This window comes from Eleginops maclovinus, chromosome 9 (genome assembly GCF_036324505.1).
Source record: "Eleginops maclovinus isolate JMC-PN-2008 ecotype Puerto Natales chromosome 9, JC_Emac_rtc_rv5, whole genome shotgun sequence".
Lineage (NCBI taxonomy): Eukaryota > Metazoa > Chordata > Actinopteri > Perciformes > Eleginopidae > Eleginops > Eleginops maclovinus.
The window spans coordinates 27,034,615-27,051,381 of NC_086357.1; the positions used below are offsets into that span (position 1 = coordinate 27,034,615).

Below are 16,767 nucleotides of genomic sequence, written 5' to 3' on the forward strand. Positions count from 1 at the left end.
TTATCATTTAACTTTGTTTCCTTATTATTTCATTTAATTGAATTATTTTAATGATTATTTAATTGTATTATTCCATTTTTTTCACGTCCCTGGGAGGTGTGTGTGTGTGTGTGTGTGTGTGTGTGTGTGTGTGTGTGTGTGTGTGTGTGTGTGTGTGTGTGGGAGGGGGGGGGCGTCACCCTGCCTGGCAGCCCCTCCTCAGCTCTCGGAGAACAGACTCAGGCTATAATAAATTGAACAATTTAAACGGTCAATCAAATACACGCGTTACACATCAACATATTACCCTTAGTTTGGCTTCAGATGCATTTCAACATGGTTATATTCCTGATGTTCCATTAAATTAACCATTGTTAATTTAGATTTCCCCCCATTCACATGATTCACATGTCAAAAGACTGTTCATAGGGTAAAATCAATATAATAAAATAAAAATAATTAATTGACTTCTCCATTTATAACTTTAAGCGGGAAAACAATGAAATTAAGGAATGAAATTAATTGGTTTAGACAGAAATTTATAGTATTAGTATATTTTTACATGATTATGTAAGAAAATAAAAGACCCTGTTGTTCTTTAAGGCAATATTCTTCAACATATTACATTTCCTTTGGCTTCAGATACATTTAAAACCGGCTATATTTGAGATTTTCCGTTAAATTAACCATGTTTATGGTGATTTTTCCTCCATTCACCTACGTCGCATCATCACTCTTCCCTGGGCGTGTATTAAGCAAACGCGTGGTCTGCTTCCATTGGCTGCTGGGATTATCCGTCAAGATTTTCCCTCCACTGATTGGCCGATAGCAGCAGCGCTTCCTCATCGAGGTTCGGAGCCGGCGGCCAATCAGATTCAGACATCTGTTCCGAGCCGAGAGGAGAGCCTCAGCCTTTTTCACAGTCACACTACTGTAAGAGGGTCTGCATCGGGAAACACCGCCTGCTGCTCGGTTATTTGGACTTATTTGTAATTAAATAAGTGTTAATTATTCGTCAGGGGGCTTTAACTCTGCACAATGACCGCCCTGTCGCTTCTTCTGATGGCGGTGTCGGCCGCATCTGCACTGGCCGACTCCAATATATATATGCGGGAGCAATTTGAAGATGGGGGTGAGATCCTTTTATCCATTATATTTGTCAAAACTGCATCATTTAGTTCTTTTGTGTTGCATTAAATATAACAATACTGATTCAGTGCATGAGTGGTGGTGGTTAAATTCATATTTGGTGGTTTGATTTTCTTGCATGACAGGTCATAAATCACCATTTCGCTTTAATGTACTGCTTCTGCTTGAGATGCATTAAGTGTGCATGGGCTTCATTCATCATTTGACCCCCCTATCCACTCCTTTACTGTCTGTCCTCTCTCTCCATTTACCCCCCAGCTATTATCAGTCTGACTCCCCCCCCACCCCCCCTCTCCTGCACGTCCCTCCTCTGGTCATCCTCAGTCACCCTTCTTTACCTACAGCTGTCTTTTATCACCTTATAGAAAACACAGGCAATGATTTGTCCCTGCAACACATCCACCTCTGCACCTGCTCCCATGCATCTTCAGAGGTGCCGCCTGTGAGTGTTTCCTCGCAGCTGAACCTGCATTTATTTTATATTGTCCTCCTGCAGATGCCTGGAAGAGTCGCTGGGTCGAATCCAAACACAAGTCTGACTACGGCCAGTTTGTCCTGACTGCAGGGAAGTTCTACGGCGATGCCGAGCAAGACAAAGGTAAAGGGGGGATTTAATCCACCCTCTGTGGATTTGTGCAAGGTGGTTAACTCCCAGTTTGTTTTGGAAGAAGGGTGTGTATCCCCTGTTTATCCAAGGAGCTTTAGTGGGAGCTTTGTCTGAGCCTTAATGTAAGTAAACAGAGAATTTGGTGCTGATGTGTTACTTGCTCATGTTGTTATCCAAAGTATAGACATTATAAAGCCTTAAATATAAGTTACATGGTGTTACTCAAACACGTTTTAGAAAGGAAGTCCACATCTATGCATCTTTATCTCCCAGGTTCAGAGACTGGAGATGTCAGTTTGGGTCAAACTTGTTAATGGGATTCATTCGCTTTCCTTTTTATTTTTTAGGTGTTAAGGTTTCCAAATTAATTGTGAGCTTTAGTGTTTATTATTATTATTATTATGATTATTATTATTATTATTATTATTATTATTATTATTATTATTATTATATATTTTAATCATTTATCACCAGAAGCATTTGGGGTCAAACTTGTTGATTTGTATTATTTATTATTTTATGTCGTTCCCAGAAATGAATCACGAGCGTAAACGTTGACAATCCTTAATATTAATATAATTAATATAAGTATTATTTTTATAAATGCATTCATTCTTTTATTATTAGATATATTTCTTATTATAAATATTTATTTGAACATATTATCATTTATTATTATTATTATAAATGCAATAGTTGTTTTGGGATTCACATTTATTTTCTTGTGTTTTTTATTTATTTTAAAGACATCCACTATTTTTTCCTCTTATCTTCTTGTAGTGTTTGTATGAGCTGTATGGAAATAGCTGGAAAAAAGTGTGAACATGTTTGCATTTTTTGCTGAAACTGAAACAAATCCACTCATTTTAAAGCAAATCTGATGTGAGGATTTAACGGAGTGTTTTATTTAAAGTAACCCTTTCGTTGTCTCTGCAGGTCTGCAGACGAGTCAGGACGCTCGCTTCTACGCCTCCTCGTCCCGGTTTGATGACTTCAGCAATAAAGGCGAGCCCCTGGTGATCCAGTTCTCCGTGAAGCACGAGCAGAGCATCGACTGTGGGGGGGGCTACATCAAGCTGTTCCCCTCCAGCCTGAACCAGGAGGAGATGCACGGAGACTCCGTCTACAACATCATGTTCGGTCAGTGAGGAACCACTCACTAATTACTACAGTGATAGCAGTACCAGTAATCTGGATCTCCCCCCTTTTTTAATGTCTCTTTTCGATGTCTTTTCCATTCTGTAACATATTATAAATAAATATAAATTGCTTCTGTACCAGAGGCATGATGAACGGCAGACCCACCGGACATCCATCCCCTCTTTATTCTCCGTAAGCTGTCTCTGCCGTCTGACCAGACATCTGACCCCACCTCCTTATCTCTGGACTCATTAAACCCTTTCTGACCCACAGAGAGATTGTTTCCTGGCATCACTTTAACATTTCAGCGGGGGAAATCTGTATTTTGGTTTGAGTTTGAGAGCGCACCCCCCCCCAGAGAGAGGGCGCACCCCCCCCAGAGAGAGGGCGCAGCGCCCCTGTAACCTGGTTTAGACAAAACCCTGCTACAGTTTTCTGCTTCTACATGCAAACGAAAACTCATAAACCTTTTATATTTATTTACTATTTACTTCATTGTTTGTTTGTTGTGTTGTTCAGGTCCGGACATTTGCGGCCCCGGCACAAAGAAGGTTCACGTCATCTTTAACTACCAAGGAAAGAACCATCTGATCAACAAGGACATCAGGTGCAAGGTGAGGAATCAATTCATCAATTACCAGGTTTACAAATACATTGTTTTGATGTCAACAATGCATGCATAAATACAGCAAGGCAGGGGGTGAGTGTTTGGGAGAGAAACTCCCTCTGTAACACAGGGATTTTAGATTTGCAGACCGTTTACATGCACTGTAGAACACACTACAGGAAAGGGGATTCCTTGGAAAGCAGAACTAACATTCCCTGTGCTCCCTGCAGGATGACGAGTACTCCCACCTGTACACGCTGATCGTGAACCCCGACAACACGTACGAGGTGAAGATCGACAACAAGAAGGTGGAGTCCGGCAGTCTGGAGGAGGACTGGGACTTACTGCCGCCCAAGAAAGTTAAAGACCCCGAAGCCAAGAAGCCGGAGGACTGGGATGACCGGGAGAAGGTTCCCGACCCGGAAGACCAGAAACCAGAGGTCGGTCTGCTTCAGCAGCCTCTATGTTTTTTTTAAGGGGGTCTTTTTATTCAACAGTACACATTTGTCTTTTGCATTGATGATATAAGACATTTATTTTAAATTCTCCTTCTATTCTCGTTGTCAGGACTGGGACAAGGCAGAGAACATTCCCGACCCCGACGCTAAGAAGCCAGAGGACTGGGACGAAGAGATGGACGGCGAGTGGGAGCCGCCAATGGTCGCCAACCCTGAATACAAGGTGACTTTATCTCAGGATGACAACCGAAAAACACCTCAAGGAAACCATTGACTTCCACACCAGGGGACAGGAAGGGATAACTCCTTCCTGTTTGTAATTTGCGATTCCTCTGACGTTGCCCTTTCTGTCTGGCGTTCACAGGGAGAGTGGAAGCCCAAAGAGATCTCCAATCCCGCCTACAAGGGGAAGTGGGTCCACCCTGAGGTCGACAACCCGGAGTACACGGCTGATTCTGAGATCTACAAATACGACAGCATCGGCGTGATCGGACTCGACCTGTGGCAGGTGAGACAACTCAGAAAGATACGGTGCAGATAAAAGGGCAAAAGAGAAGACTTTCATATTAAATAAAGAAGCTAATCGCGCTTTAATGCTGGAAGGACACACACACCTATTATGTGAGGTGTTCTGTAACTACATCCATCCAGGAATAGGTACACTGCCTTATTGGTGTTAATGCTAAGTCAGCATCAACGTATAAACTCTGTCCATACATCGAAACATTCAGCTCAATTAGGACAGTGTGGCTTTTCATTTCATCATTCATAATTTCAGTTATTTCAGAAATATTAACCATAATTCTGCTAAATTTCGCCACAGAAATGAATGGAAAAACTGTCCAAAAATGTGACATCTTCATGCTACTCTAAACGCTAACTGTTCCTTTATACTTTCACCTAAAACAACAACAATAAAACCTCAAATGTTCCACACTTTCCTGACATTATGGGCATTAAACAACTTTGAAATCCCATTTTTACTTTTTGAATCCTTCCACCTCGTTTGAAACTTGGTAAAAGTGCCGTTCATTTCTGATGTAGGAAAATGATTGGATGTGTTTGCATGAAGTTCCTGACGGCAAAACGTTGATTTGTTGTTGCTGCAGGTGAAGTCCTGGCACCATCTTTGATAACTTCCTGATCACCAACGACCCAAAGCTGGCAGAGGAAGTGGGAAACGACACGTGGGGTAAAACTAAGGTCAGTGCAAAACTTTATTGAATGTCTGCTCATGCATTCGTCTATTGAGTAGTGTGTCATGGTTCTAGTCAAACAGAAGAAAAAGTAGGAATTAAACTAAATAATTTCACTAAATTATAAAGTGTTAGTATTTAAACGTCCAATGGAACAACAGAACGATCTATTCTACGGTTGATTACTTATTCATCTCGTTGTCATCATGTGCATCCTCTGCAGGACGCCGAGAGGCTGATGAAGGAAAGCCAGGAGGAGGAGGAGAGGAAGAAGCGCGAGGAAGAGGATACTCAGAGGAAGGACGAGGCGAAGGAGGAGGACGACGAGGAGGAAGAGGAGAAGGATGAGGAGGAGGAAGGAGACGAAGAGGAAGATGAGGACGAGGAGGGAGACGAAGAAGAGCGGGAGGAGGATGAAGAGGACGACGAAGACACAGACTCTAAACTCAAGGATGAGTTATAAACTCCCAACGCAGGAAGTGACTGTCAATGAGCCATAGAGTGGTGCAGGAATGAGTCAGCAAAACCCAGGAGTGAGTCAGCAGTTCAGCGCTTCCTGTTCCCTCGTCTGGAAGGGAAGGTGTTTGGTTGTTAGCCTGAAATAAGGTCCGGGTTCAAACAAGCTGAAGAGATTTTAACGTTCTGTACTACGACGAGGCAAGGGAAGACCCCACTGGGGAATTTAAAAACAGCTGTTGCTAACGACTGTCTAAATTGAGACAACTAAACATAATCATGCCCAACGTTAGCCTCCTTTAGCTTAGCGGTGGTGACGTGAAGTCATGTGACCGTGCTGTAGTTCCTTTATAGCCCAACATTAGCCTCCTTTAGCTTAGCGGTGGTGACGTGAAGTCATGTGACCGTGCTGTAGTTCCTTTATAGCCCAACATTAGCCTCCTTTAGCTTAGCGGTGGTGACGTGAAGTCATGTGACCGTGCTGTAGTTCCTCTATATCCCAAAATTAGCCGCCTTTAGCTTAGCGGTGAAGACCTGAATTCGCGTGACCGTGCTGTAGTTCCTTTATAGCCCAGCGTTAGCTTCTTGCTTCAACTTGTTTGACTCGGAGATTATTTCCTGCAATAATCCGAAATCACACGGAGAAATCCCATTGGCTTTTTAGTGGAGGGAACCAGGGAGATGCTGCCTTCAGGGTCCCGAAACAGAAATAGGACATCCCTGCACCACTCTATAGGAAGGAGATGATCGACCCTCATGACTGACTGACACCCTGGGGTGGGAGGGGGTTTTTCATTTGTTTGTTTACAAAATAAGGAAGAAGATGAAAAAAAGGGCAATTATTGTTCTGTTTCCATGTGCTACTACTACTATAATTATAATGAAACGAGGATTAGTGATAGGAATAATAAAAAAAGCGTCCATAAAAACGGGAATTCAATCAGTTTACACCCAAAAAAAGATATAAATTGTCATTCATGGAAAAACACTTTGGTTTTTATGAAGTATAATGAAAGGCTGTATTTGGTATGCGGATAATACCATGGTTTTGTTTACCTCATTTGTTTGTCTTAATACGTGTGTTATTTTTGTTGCTTTTTTTGCAGCCTGCCCTGTAACTACCCCTTTAAACCCTCTGGATCTCAAAGGACATTAATAGACGTCGGGTTATTTTACCTGCCTTCACCTGCAGTTCTGGATTAAAACATGGATATTTGACAGCCTGTTGAGGGAAAAGTCATTGGATGGTTGACCGGGGTAAAATGAACTCCCTTGCATAGTTTTGTACTGTATAGATTTTGGACTTCAGTGCACGTCCTGTAGTCTCGTGTGTCTGATTAAACTGTGCTGAGTCTCATGCGTACACGGACAGCACTCCAGTAGCCGGTTAGCTTTCATTCACTTTGTTTTTTCTCATAATACGTGTTCACAGAGTTCTCTTATGGATATCTCTGCACTGCTGTTCCCCAACACACGACCCCCCTCCCCCCTCCCCGTCTGACAGAGGATCCTTTTGTAAACACACATTTTGTACTAATGCTTGTAAAAGTGGGAAGATTTTCATGTTGCTGTGTGAAAAACAAAGACAGGTGTTCTGTTCAATAAAACCGACCAGTGGAAAATAGCAGAAGGCTTCGTGTGTTTCCTTTTTAAATTTAAAATGGCTTATATTTATTTTTGTAGTGGAAAGTAAGAATATAGTTGGTGGGTTTATTTTTTTGTGTACATTTACTACACTACACCTGTACTCTGTGACATGTAAGGTAGTTTGTCATCATTGTAATATTTTTTTTAATCACAAATTATTATTTCATTTTTAATATTATTATAATTAACTTTATTATTATTGTTATTATTATTATTATTATTACATATTTAATTTTATTTGTAATTATTTTGTTTCAGTATTTTTAACATTAATATTTAAATTGGTAGTAATATCGAAAATAATTAACAGCTGTTTGAGCGTAACTTAAAGTTTTATAAACCTGAGATAAAGACAGTTTTTGGAATGATCTGAAATCTAAAGAGGCCTCTTCAGGTTACTTTCTGACGTCTTGAACCTGAGGCGCTGCTGGGATTTGAACCCAGGATCTCCTGTTTACTAGACAGGCGCTTTGACCAGCTAAGCTACAGCATTTCTGTGAAGAGCCTCTTCTTCTTCCTAATCCCTTTAGTAAAGTATTTACTTTCAAAATATATAAACAACATGATCTGATGTTTAGTTGAAAGTAAAAGGTAAGATGTTGGAGAGACTTTTCACCTCTCCCTATGAACGTACATTTGAGTTACAGAGGCGTAAGATAGCCTTCCCCTACAAAGAAAATCCCCTCTTATTATGAAGGATATTTACCTTCTACAAACCCTCACATTTAGCCTATCATAAATATTGTTGTTCTTCTTTGTTTTTGACCTAGTTTCAATCTGAGTGAGCAGAACTCCAGCTCTGACGACAGCTCTTCTGATTATTACATGTTAGACTCAATAACTAGTGTGGCTTTCTCACAACACACACTTTCTCTTTGTATTTCCTACAAACACTTTGACTCGGTTGAAACAGACTGTATATTTACGGCTCTGACGGCAAATCAAAGAGACATAAGCAGAAGATTACATTCCAACATTTTTATTGATTACTTAATAAATGATGAAAGCACGCAGCTCCGGGCAGAAACATATCAAATATATACAGATCGCCCCGTTGCTGCGTGTCATGCAGGAAAAAACCGGAAACTCCCGGAGAAAACCTCGTGACCTTAAGCCCCTGAAGCGTTTGACCTCAATTAATTGTGTTAGGTCAACAAATATCACATAACAGTATAAGGTAAGTAAAAAGCAATAACATAACATTTACATCAAAATAATAGGAGGGAAAAAACGCAAACTCCCGGAGAAAACCCAGTACCCTGAGAGCTCAAGTCGGCTAAAGATGGGAAGCGACGTATGGGGGGGGGGTAGGACCTGAGCTCTGTATAAAATTCCTCTAAATATCCCAAGCAGGTGCAGGAGAGCGTCTGAACGGCTTCATGATCGCTCGGCCTACACGATGGAAGAACTTGCAGACCGCGCCGCGCTTCTTCGGTTGGCTCGTCAGGTGGAGTTTAAAGACGGAGGCCATTGCATTATCCACTAATTCTTCTTTTAGATAGGCTGATGCCAGCACCGTCTCCGCATCGCCAAAATGCTCGCACAGATCGTTGTAAACTAGCTTGTCGACGCTCTTGAAAGTTTCCGGGGTGATTTCGAAATCCTCTCCCTCCACTTTGGCCCATACTTTCTCCAAAAGGTACTCTGCGACGTCCTTTGGGTCTCCAAGTGTGCTGTTAACCTTTGAGTTTTTGTAAATCCGTGAAACCAGCTTCATTACAAGGATTCTGACAAATACTTTGGTTATCTCTTCCTGTGCAGTTGCGTCCTGCACTGATTTTGCACCTGAGTCAGCAGGCACTGCCGATGTTTGTGCGAGTGACCGTAACTCAGGTGCCGCCAAAGCCTTCTCCACCCTCTTGCTTTGGCTGCCGGCCTGACTGGACATCCACCACCCGAAAAGTCCCTGGAAGTGCCACATTTTATCTCTTATTTCTTGAAGCAGGGCTTCACGTGGCGGGGCAACGAATATTCTTGTGACTCCTGGGACAACCTCTGGTACTATCATCCCCTCTGTGGTGTGACTGAGGAGGAGATCACTAAGCAGCTTTGTGAAATTCAGGCTTTTTCCATCTAAAAGCTGTTGTACTCCTACATACATCTCAACCTCATTATCACCCTGTTGTTCCTCACCCCCGTTCCTCAGCAGATCCTCAACCTCCTCATCAAAGGACCTCATTGATTCCTCTGTATCATGGTGGGATTCGGGGCAGAATTGTTCCTTCATCTCTGCCGCCATCCGATGAATGAACAGTTTGGCAAACTGTTTGGCAAAAAAGTTTTTGATCTTTGTGCCGACTCCTTTCAAGCACGACTCGGGCACATCCCAAGGCTCTAACATGAGACTTTCAGAGTCCCTGACCTCCAGGCTCTCAGCCTCTTCAACGATGGACCTTGCTATGTCTCCCGAAATATTTTTGATCCACTCGGAGGTGTCAGATTTAAGAACCTCAATCTCTATATTTTTCATATTATCCAAAAAATTGTCTTCGATTCCAGAGAACTCTTTTATAATTATTCCCTGGACGGCTTCGATTTCTATCGCAAAGCTTCCCTCTGACCCTCTTGAGACTGTCCTTGAGGTCCTAGAATAGACCGATCCAGTGCCTGAGGCTTTGGACCGAACAGATCCAGTACCTGAGGCTTTGGACCGAACAGATCCAGTACCTAAGGCTAGGGACTGAACAGATCCTTTACCTGAGGTTTTGGACCGAACAGATCCTTCGCCTGAGGCTTTGGACTGAACAGATCCAGTACCTAAGGCTAGGGACTGAACAGATCCTTTATCTGAGGCTTTGGACCGAACAGATCCTTCGCCTGAGGCTTTGGACTGAACAGATCCAGTACCTAAGGCTAGGGACTGAACAGATCCTTTATCTGAGGCTTTGGACCAAACAGATCCAGTGCCTGAGGCTTTGGACCGAACAGATCCAGTACCTAAGGCTAGGGACTGAACAGATCCTTTACCTGAGGCTTTGGACCAAACAGATCCTTCCCCTGAGGCTTTGGACCGAACAGATCCTTCCCCTGAGGCTTTGGACCGAACAGATCCGGTACCTAAGGCTTTTGACTGAACAGATCCTTTCCCTGAGGCTTTGGACTGAACAGATCCAGTACCTAAGGCTTTGGAGTGAACAGATCCGGTTCCAGAGGCTTTGGACCAAACAGATCCAGTACCTGAGGCTTTGGACCGAACAGATCCTTCCCCTGAGGCTATGGACTGAACAGATCTAGTACCTGAGGCCTTGGACCGAACAGATCCTTCCCTTGAGGCTTTGGAGTGAACAGATCCGGTACCTAAGGCATTGAACTGAACAGATCCGGTTCCAGAGGCTTTGAACTGAACAGATCCGGTTCCAGAGGCTTTGGACCGAACAGATCCGGTTCCAGAGGCTTTGGACTGAACAGATCCAGTACCTGAGGCTATGGACTGAACAGATCTAGTACCTGAGGCCTTGGACCGAACAGATCCTTCCCCTGAGGCTTTGGAGTGAACAGATCCGGTACCTAAGGCATTGAACTGAACAGATCCGGTTCCAGAGGCTTTGGAACGAACAGATCCGGTACCTGAGGCTTTGGACTGAACAGATCCAGTACCTGAGGCTTTGGACTGAACAGATCCAGTACCTAAGACTTTGGACTGAACAGATCTAGTACCTGAGGCTTTGGACTGAACAGATCCCGTGCCTGAGGCTTTGGACTGAACAGATCCAGTACCTGAGGCTTTGGACTGAACAGATCCAGTACCTAAGGGTTTGGAATGAACAGATCCAGTACCTGTGTCTGAGCGCTGCCAGTCCTTGTTGCTGGTACCCTCTTCCTCTGATCCGTCGTCCATCACCTCAATCAAGTCCTCCTGACTTGCTTTCTGCCTACGCGCTGGAAATCGGAACGTGCTTTTCATCTTAGCCACGAAGGCTTTCAACATATCGCAGGCATGACTGACCATCACACCAAGTCTGTTTGGGGGAGTGACACGCCTAAACCCATCCTTCAAAGTGTCCTCACTGGCATTGAGTACAGAGTTGGCGCTTTCCATAGCCTCCCTGATAATCATTTCGGTCAAGCTTTTTGCGCTGTCGCAGTCGTCAGGGACCTTCACATCCAGGACATCAGCAACAGCCTGAGGGAGAATGTTTCCAATACAGGACCGAACACACTCCTCAGAAACCACAGTTTTTGTGACCTTAATGATAGCCAGCAAGGCTTCTGTCACCAAACTGACAAAATTCAAAACCAGCTCTGCCACAATCAGTTTTATGGCATCGTCTGGTGTTCCTTGATCCAGCAAATCCCACTGCTCCTCACTCATCCGTTTGCAAAAGCTTACAAAAAATGGACGAATGTCGTCCATTGCGATTTCTGTCATTCTAGCTGACTGAGAACTTCCTGCTCTAGACATGGTCCTTATTAATACGGTTACTAACTAACAAATGAATAATGTTATTAACTAACAGATTAGTGGTTATTAACTAACAGATTAGTGGTTATTAACTAACAAGTGAGTAATGTTAATAACTCTGTGATGCTGGATTATCTCTGGATGCTGGATTATCTCTGGATGCTGGATTATCTCTGGATGCTGGCTGTAAAATGATCTGCTGGGTGAATCTGCTGCTGTCTCTCTCAGTAAGAACTGTATTCCTATAAACTTTGAGGTGACGTCATCCACATCAAAGCCACCATAGAACTGACCTCGGAGATCAGAGCAGAATGACGTCATCAAGCAATGGAACGTTCGCTAGGCTCCGCCCCCAAATGAAGCCTGCCTGTTGTTGCTAGGCAACAGAAGAAGCGTGTTACTTTTTGCATCGTAGTTTTAAAAACAGCGTCCGGCGCATCCCCACAGAAACACTGATACACCAGGATCCCTTCTGCTTTCTGTGGGTTCAATAAGTGCTAAATCAACTGTTTAAATTAAGCATGGAAATGTACATTGCTTTGGCTAACGTGTTTGTTTTGTGTTCTGTGTTTTCAGAGGTTCAAATGAAGTGGAGACCTGTTTAAAAAGCCTTAAACAAAGACAGAGGAAGGGATGAGTTGTGTGACGCGTCCTCTGTTTTCCTCCTGCTGTTTAAGTTCAGGCAGACATCGAGAGAAAGCCACAAAAAAGCATTTAAAATATACCACTGAATGGATTCTGTAAACATAAGAGGGGTTTTTTAGCTGCTTTGTATGTCTTGAAGTGACCTGAACATGTTTTAAAACACACACAAAGTTCTGCTGAACCCTAACCCTAACCCTAACCCACACTCATAATATTATATTGAATAAATAAATGAACTGTAATGTGCTTGTAATGTTATGTTGTTAAAATATCTTCAATCATGCAGAGTTTCTGACAACAATTGCTCAAATTAAAGTAAAGAATAGAGTTTACTTGTGGTGTTGTTGTCTAAAAGTCTCCAAATGTATTTCTAATATAAAGTGAACATGTTTTTAAGTGACCTGTTACCTGCAGACCCTAAGATGACAGCAGAGCTCTGTAAAAACAGTACAAATAGGATGAAATATTATCACCTGCATCATTTAAGCCTCTAACCTCTACAGAGACACTGTTTTATTATTCTAATTTGGCTTTAACGTTGGTTGTGTTTATGGATTTTGCAGACATTTTGGCGATGATGTTAGTTCTTATTTTTACCTAGAAATGTAATCCTCAATTCCTACAAGAAGTCCATAACAAAGTGTGTATCCAATATGCAAACGCTCAGACCCTTATGGACTAAAACGTCACAACTTCTATTATTTTAATTCCACAGACATAAAAGCATGGATTATAATACCAACACTTCAATCCGTATGATAAAGAAGAAAAGGTGCTGTGGATAAATTGGTCAAAGCACCTTTGTATATATTTGTAGTTTCATAAATCTGAGATTAAGACAATTTTGGGTTACCTTGAGCATAATTATCTCAAATCTAAAGAGGCATCTTCAGTTATTCAGTTAAAATCTGAAGTCTTTAACCTGAGGCGCTGCTGGGATTTGAACCCAGGATCTCCTGTTTACTAGACAGGCGCTTTGACCAGCTAAGCCACAACACCTCTGTGAAGGTTCGCTTCTTCTTCCAAATCCCTTTAGTAAAATAGTTTCATATAAAAATATACAAACAACATGATCTGATGGTTATTGAAAGTATAAGGTAAGACTTCAGTGAGACTCTCACCTCTCTATGAATGAATTTGAGTTAAATAGTCATAAGATAGTCAAAGCCTTTGGTCATCCTGACAGGAATTACATCAAGTCTAAAGAGGATTTTTAAGTTGAACTTTTTAGATTTCTTCTGAAGCCATTTTCAGTTCATGCTTGTCAGAAGATACAAAGGTGCTGTGGCTTAGCTGGTCAAAGCGCCTGTCTAGTAAACAGGAGATCCTGGGTTCAAATCCCAGCAGCGCCTCAGGTTAAAGACTGCAGAGTTTAAAAGAATAACCTGAAGATGCCTCTTTGGATTTGAGATTATTATGCTCAACGTAACCAAACACGGTCTTTATCTCAGGTTTATAAAACTACAAATAATGTTCATAAAAGACGTTCACTAAGGCCAGCACATTGGAGATGTCTGTAGTAAGAATGTTCAGTGATAGGTTAACCACATAATCTCAAGGTGGATTACAAAAGACGTGTTTGGAGATTTTGTCATTTCTGTGTATAAAGGTTATTTGTAGTTTGATAAACCTGGGATAAAGACAGTTTTTGGGTCATCTTCAGCAGAACTATATCAAATCATAAGAGACATCTCCAGGTTATTCAGTTCAACTCTGAAGTCTTTAACCTCAGGCAGTAGCCTATAGTAAAAAGTGTTCAATGAAAACGATATAAACATTATGATCTCATGTTTCATTAAAAGTATAAGGTTAGACTTTAGAGAGACTCTCACCTCTCTATGAAGGAATTTGAGTTAAATGGACATAAGATAGTCAGAGTCTTTGGTCATCCTGAGAGGAATTACATCAACTCTAAAGAGGATTTGGAGTTTATTTACAGTTAGGTTATCAAAGGCTGCGCTGCGGTCTGAGGCGCTGCTGGGATTTGAATCCAGGATCTCCTGTTTACTAAACAGGTACTTTAACCAGCTAAGCCACAGCACTTCATCTGCTTGAGTCAAACATGAACTGAAGATACCATCAGAATGAACCTAAAAAGATAAACTTTAAAATCCTCTTCCTCTCAGGATAACCCAAACATTTGGACAAGTCTTTTGTAATCCACCTTGAGATTATGTGGTTAACCTATTACTGAACATTCTTACTACAGACATCTCCAATGTGCTGGCCTTAGTGAACGTCTTTCATGAACATTATTTGTAGTTTTATAAACCTGAGATAAAGACCGTGTTTGGTTACGTTGAGCATAATAATCTCAAATCCAAAGAGGCATCTTCAGGTTATTCTTTTAAACTCTGCAGTCTTTAACCTGAGGCGCTGCTGGGATTTGAACCCAGGATCTCCTGTTTACTAGACAGGCGCTTTGACCAGCTAAGCCACAGCACCTTTGTATCTTCTGACAAACATGAACTGAAAATGGCTTCAGAAGAAATCTAAAAAGTTCAACTTAAAAATCCTCTTTAGACTTGATGTAATTCCTGTCAGGATGACCAAAGACTTTGACTATCTTATGACTATTTAACTCAAATTCATTCATAGAGAGGTGAGAGTCTCACTGAAGTCTTACCTTATACTTTCAATAACCATCAGATCATGTTGTTTGTATATTTTTATATGAAACTATTTTACTAAAGGGATTTGGAAGAAGAAGCGAACCTTCACAGAGGTGCTGTGGCTTAGCTGGTCAAAGCGCCTGTCTAGTAAACAGGAGATCCTGGGTTCAAATCCCAGCAGCGCCTCAGGTTAAAGACTTCAGATTTTAACTGAATAACCTGAAGATGCCTTTTAGATTTGAGATAATTATGCTCAAGGTAACCCAAAATTGTCTTAATCTCAGATTTATGAAACTACAAATATATACAAAGGTGCTTTGACCAATTTATCCACAGCACCTTTTCTTCTTTATCATACCGATTGAAATGTTGGTATTATAATCCATGCTTTTATGTCTGTGGAATTAAAATAATAGAGGTTGTGACGTTTTAGTCCATAAGGGTCTGAGCGTTTGCATATTGGATACACACTTTGTTATGGACTTCTTGTAAGAATTGAGGATTACATTTCTAGGTAAAAATAAGAACTAACATCATCGCCAAAATGTCTGCAACATCCATAAACACAACCAACGTTAAAGCCAAATTAGAATAATAAAACAGTGTCTCTGTAGAGGTTAGAGGCTTAAATGATGCAGGTGATAATATTTCATCATAGTTAGCCTACTGTTTTTACAGAGCTCTGCTGTCATCTTAGGGTCTGCAGGTAACAGGTCACTTAAAAACATGTTCACTTTATATTAGAAATACATTTGGAGACTTTTAGACAACAACACCACAAGTAAACTCTATTCTTTACTTTAATTTGAGCAATTGTTGTCAGAAACTCTGCATGATTGAAGATATTTTAACAACATAACATTACAAGCACATTACAGTTCATTTATTTATTCAATATAATATTATGAGTGTGTGTTAGGGTTAGGGTTAGGGTTCAGCAGAACTTTGTGTGTGTTTTAAAACATGTTCAGGTCACTTCAAGACATACAAAGCAGCTAAAAACCCCTCTTATGTTTACAGAAACTATTCAGTGGTATATTTTAAATGCTTTTTTGTGGCTTTCTCTCGATGTCTGCCTGAACTTAAACAGCAGGAGGAAAACAGAGGACGCGTCACACAACTCATCCCTTCCTCTGTCTTTGTTTAAGGCTTTTTAAACAGGTCTCCACTTCATTTGAACCTCTGAAAACACAGAACACAAAACAAACACGTTAGCCAACGCAATGTACATTTCCATGCTTAATTTAAACAGTTGATTTAGCACTTATTGAACCCACAGAAAGCGGAAGGGATCCTGGTGTATCAGTGTTTCTGTGGGGATGCGCCGGACGCTGTTTTTAAAACTACGATGCAAAAAGTAACACGGTTCTTATGTTGCCTAGCAACAACAGGCAGGCTTCATTTGGGGGCGGAGCCTAGCGAACGTTCCATTGCTTGATGACGTCATTCTGCTCTGATCTCCGAAGTCAGTTCTATGGCGGCTTTGATGTGGATGACGTCACCTCAAAGTTTATAGGAATACAGTTCTTACTGAGAGAGACAGCAGCAGATTCACCCAGCAGATCATTTTACAGCCAGCATCCAGAGATAATCCAGCATCCAGAGATAATCCAGCATCACAGAGTTATTAACATTACTCACTTGTTAGTTAATAACCACTAATCTGTTAGTTAATAACCACTAATCTGTTAGTTAATAACATTATTCATTTGTTAGTTAGTAACCATATTAATAAGGACCATGTCTAGAGCAGGAAGTTCTCAGTCAGCTAGAATGACAGAAATCGCAATGGACGACATTCGTCCATTTTTTGTAAGCTTTTGCAAACGGATGAGTGAGGAGCAGTGGGATTTGCTGGATCAAGGAACA

General features: G+C 41.5%; 1 protein-coding gene and 5 non-coding genes across 6 annotated transcripts; 3 read left to right on the forward strand and 3 right to left on the reverse strand.

Moving 5' to 3' along the window:
* The first annotated feature begins 870 nt into the window (after positions 1–870).
* LOC134869586 (calreticulin-like) lies at positions 871–7,216 on the forward strand. Its single transcript, XM_063891340.1, has 9 exons — positions 871–1,111; positions 1,625–1,726; positions 2,672–2,875; positions 3,395–3,489; positions 3,713–3,922; positions 4,050–4,163; positions 4,305–4,471; positions 5,056–5,143; positions 5,360–7,216. The coding sequence occupies exons 1-9, from the start codon at positions 1,018–1,020 to the stop codon at positions 5,597–5,599; spliced, it is 1,314 nt and encodes a 437-aa protein (XP_063747410.1). The 5' UTR covers positions 871–1,017; the 3' UTR covers positions 5,600–7,216.
* A 5,995-nt stretch (positions 7,217–13,211) lies between these two features.
* trnat-agu (transfer RNA threonine (anticodon AGU)) lies at positions 13,212–13,285 on the reverse strand. Its single transcript has one exon. It is a non-coding gene; the product is annotated as a tRNA-Thr (tRNA).
* A 279-nt stretch (positions 13,286–13,564) lies between these two features.
* On the forward strand, positions 13,565–13,638 carry trnat-agu (transfer RNA threonine (anticodon AGU)). Its single transcript has one exon. It is a non-coding gene; the product is annotated as a tRNA-Thr (tRNA).
* Positions 13,639–14,255: 617 nt separating this feature from the next.
* On the reverse strand, positions 14,256–14,329 carry trnat-agu (transfer RNA threonine (anticodon AGU)). Its single transcript has one exon. It is a non-coding gene; the product is annotated as a tRNA-Thr (tRNA).
* Positions 14,330–14,657: 328 nt separating this feature from the next.
* Positions 14,658–14,731, reverse strand: trnat-agu (transfer RNA threonine (anticodon AGU)). The gene has a single exon. It is a non-coding gene; the product is annotated as a tRNA-Thr (tRNA).
* Positions 14,732–15,010: 279 nt separating this feature from the next.
* On the forward strand, positions 15,011–15,084 carry trnat-agu (transfer RNA threonine (anticodon AGU)). Its single transcript has one exon. It is a non-coding gene; the product is annotated as a tRNA-Thr (tRNA).
* The last annotated feature ends 1,683 nt before the right edge of the window (positions 15,085–16,767 follow it).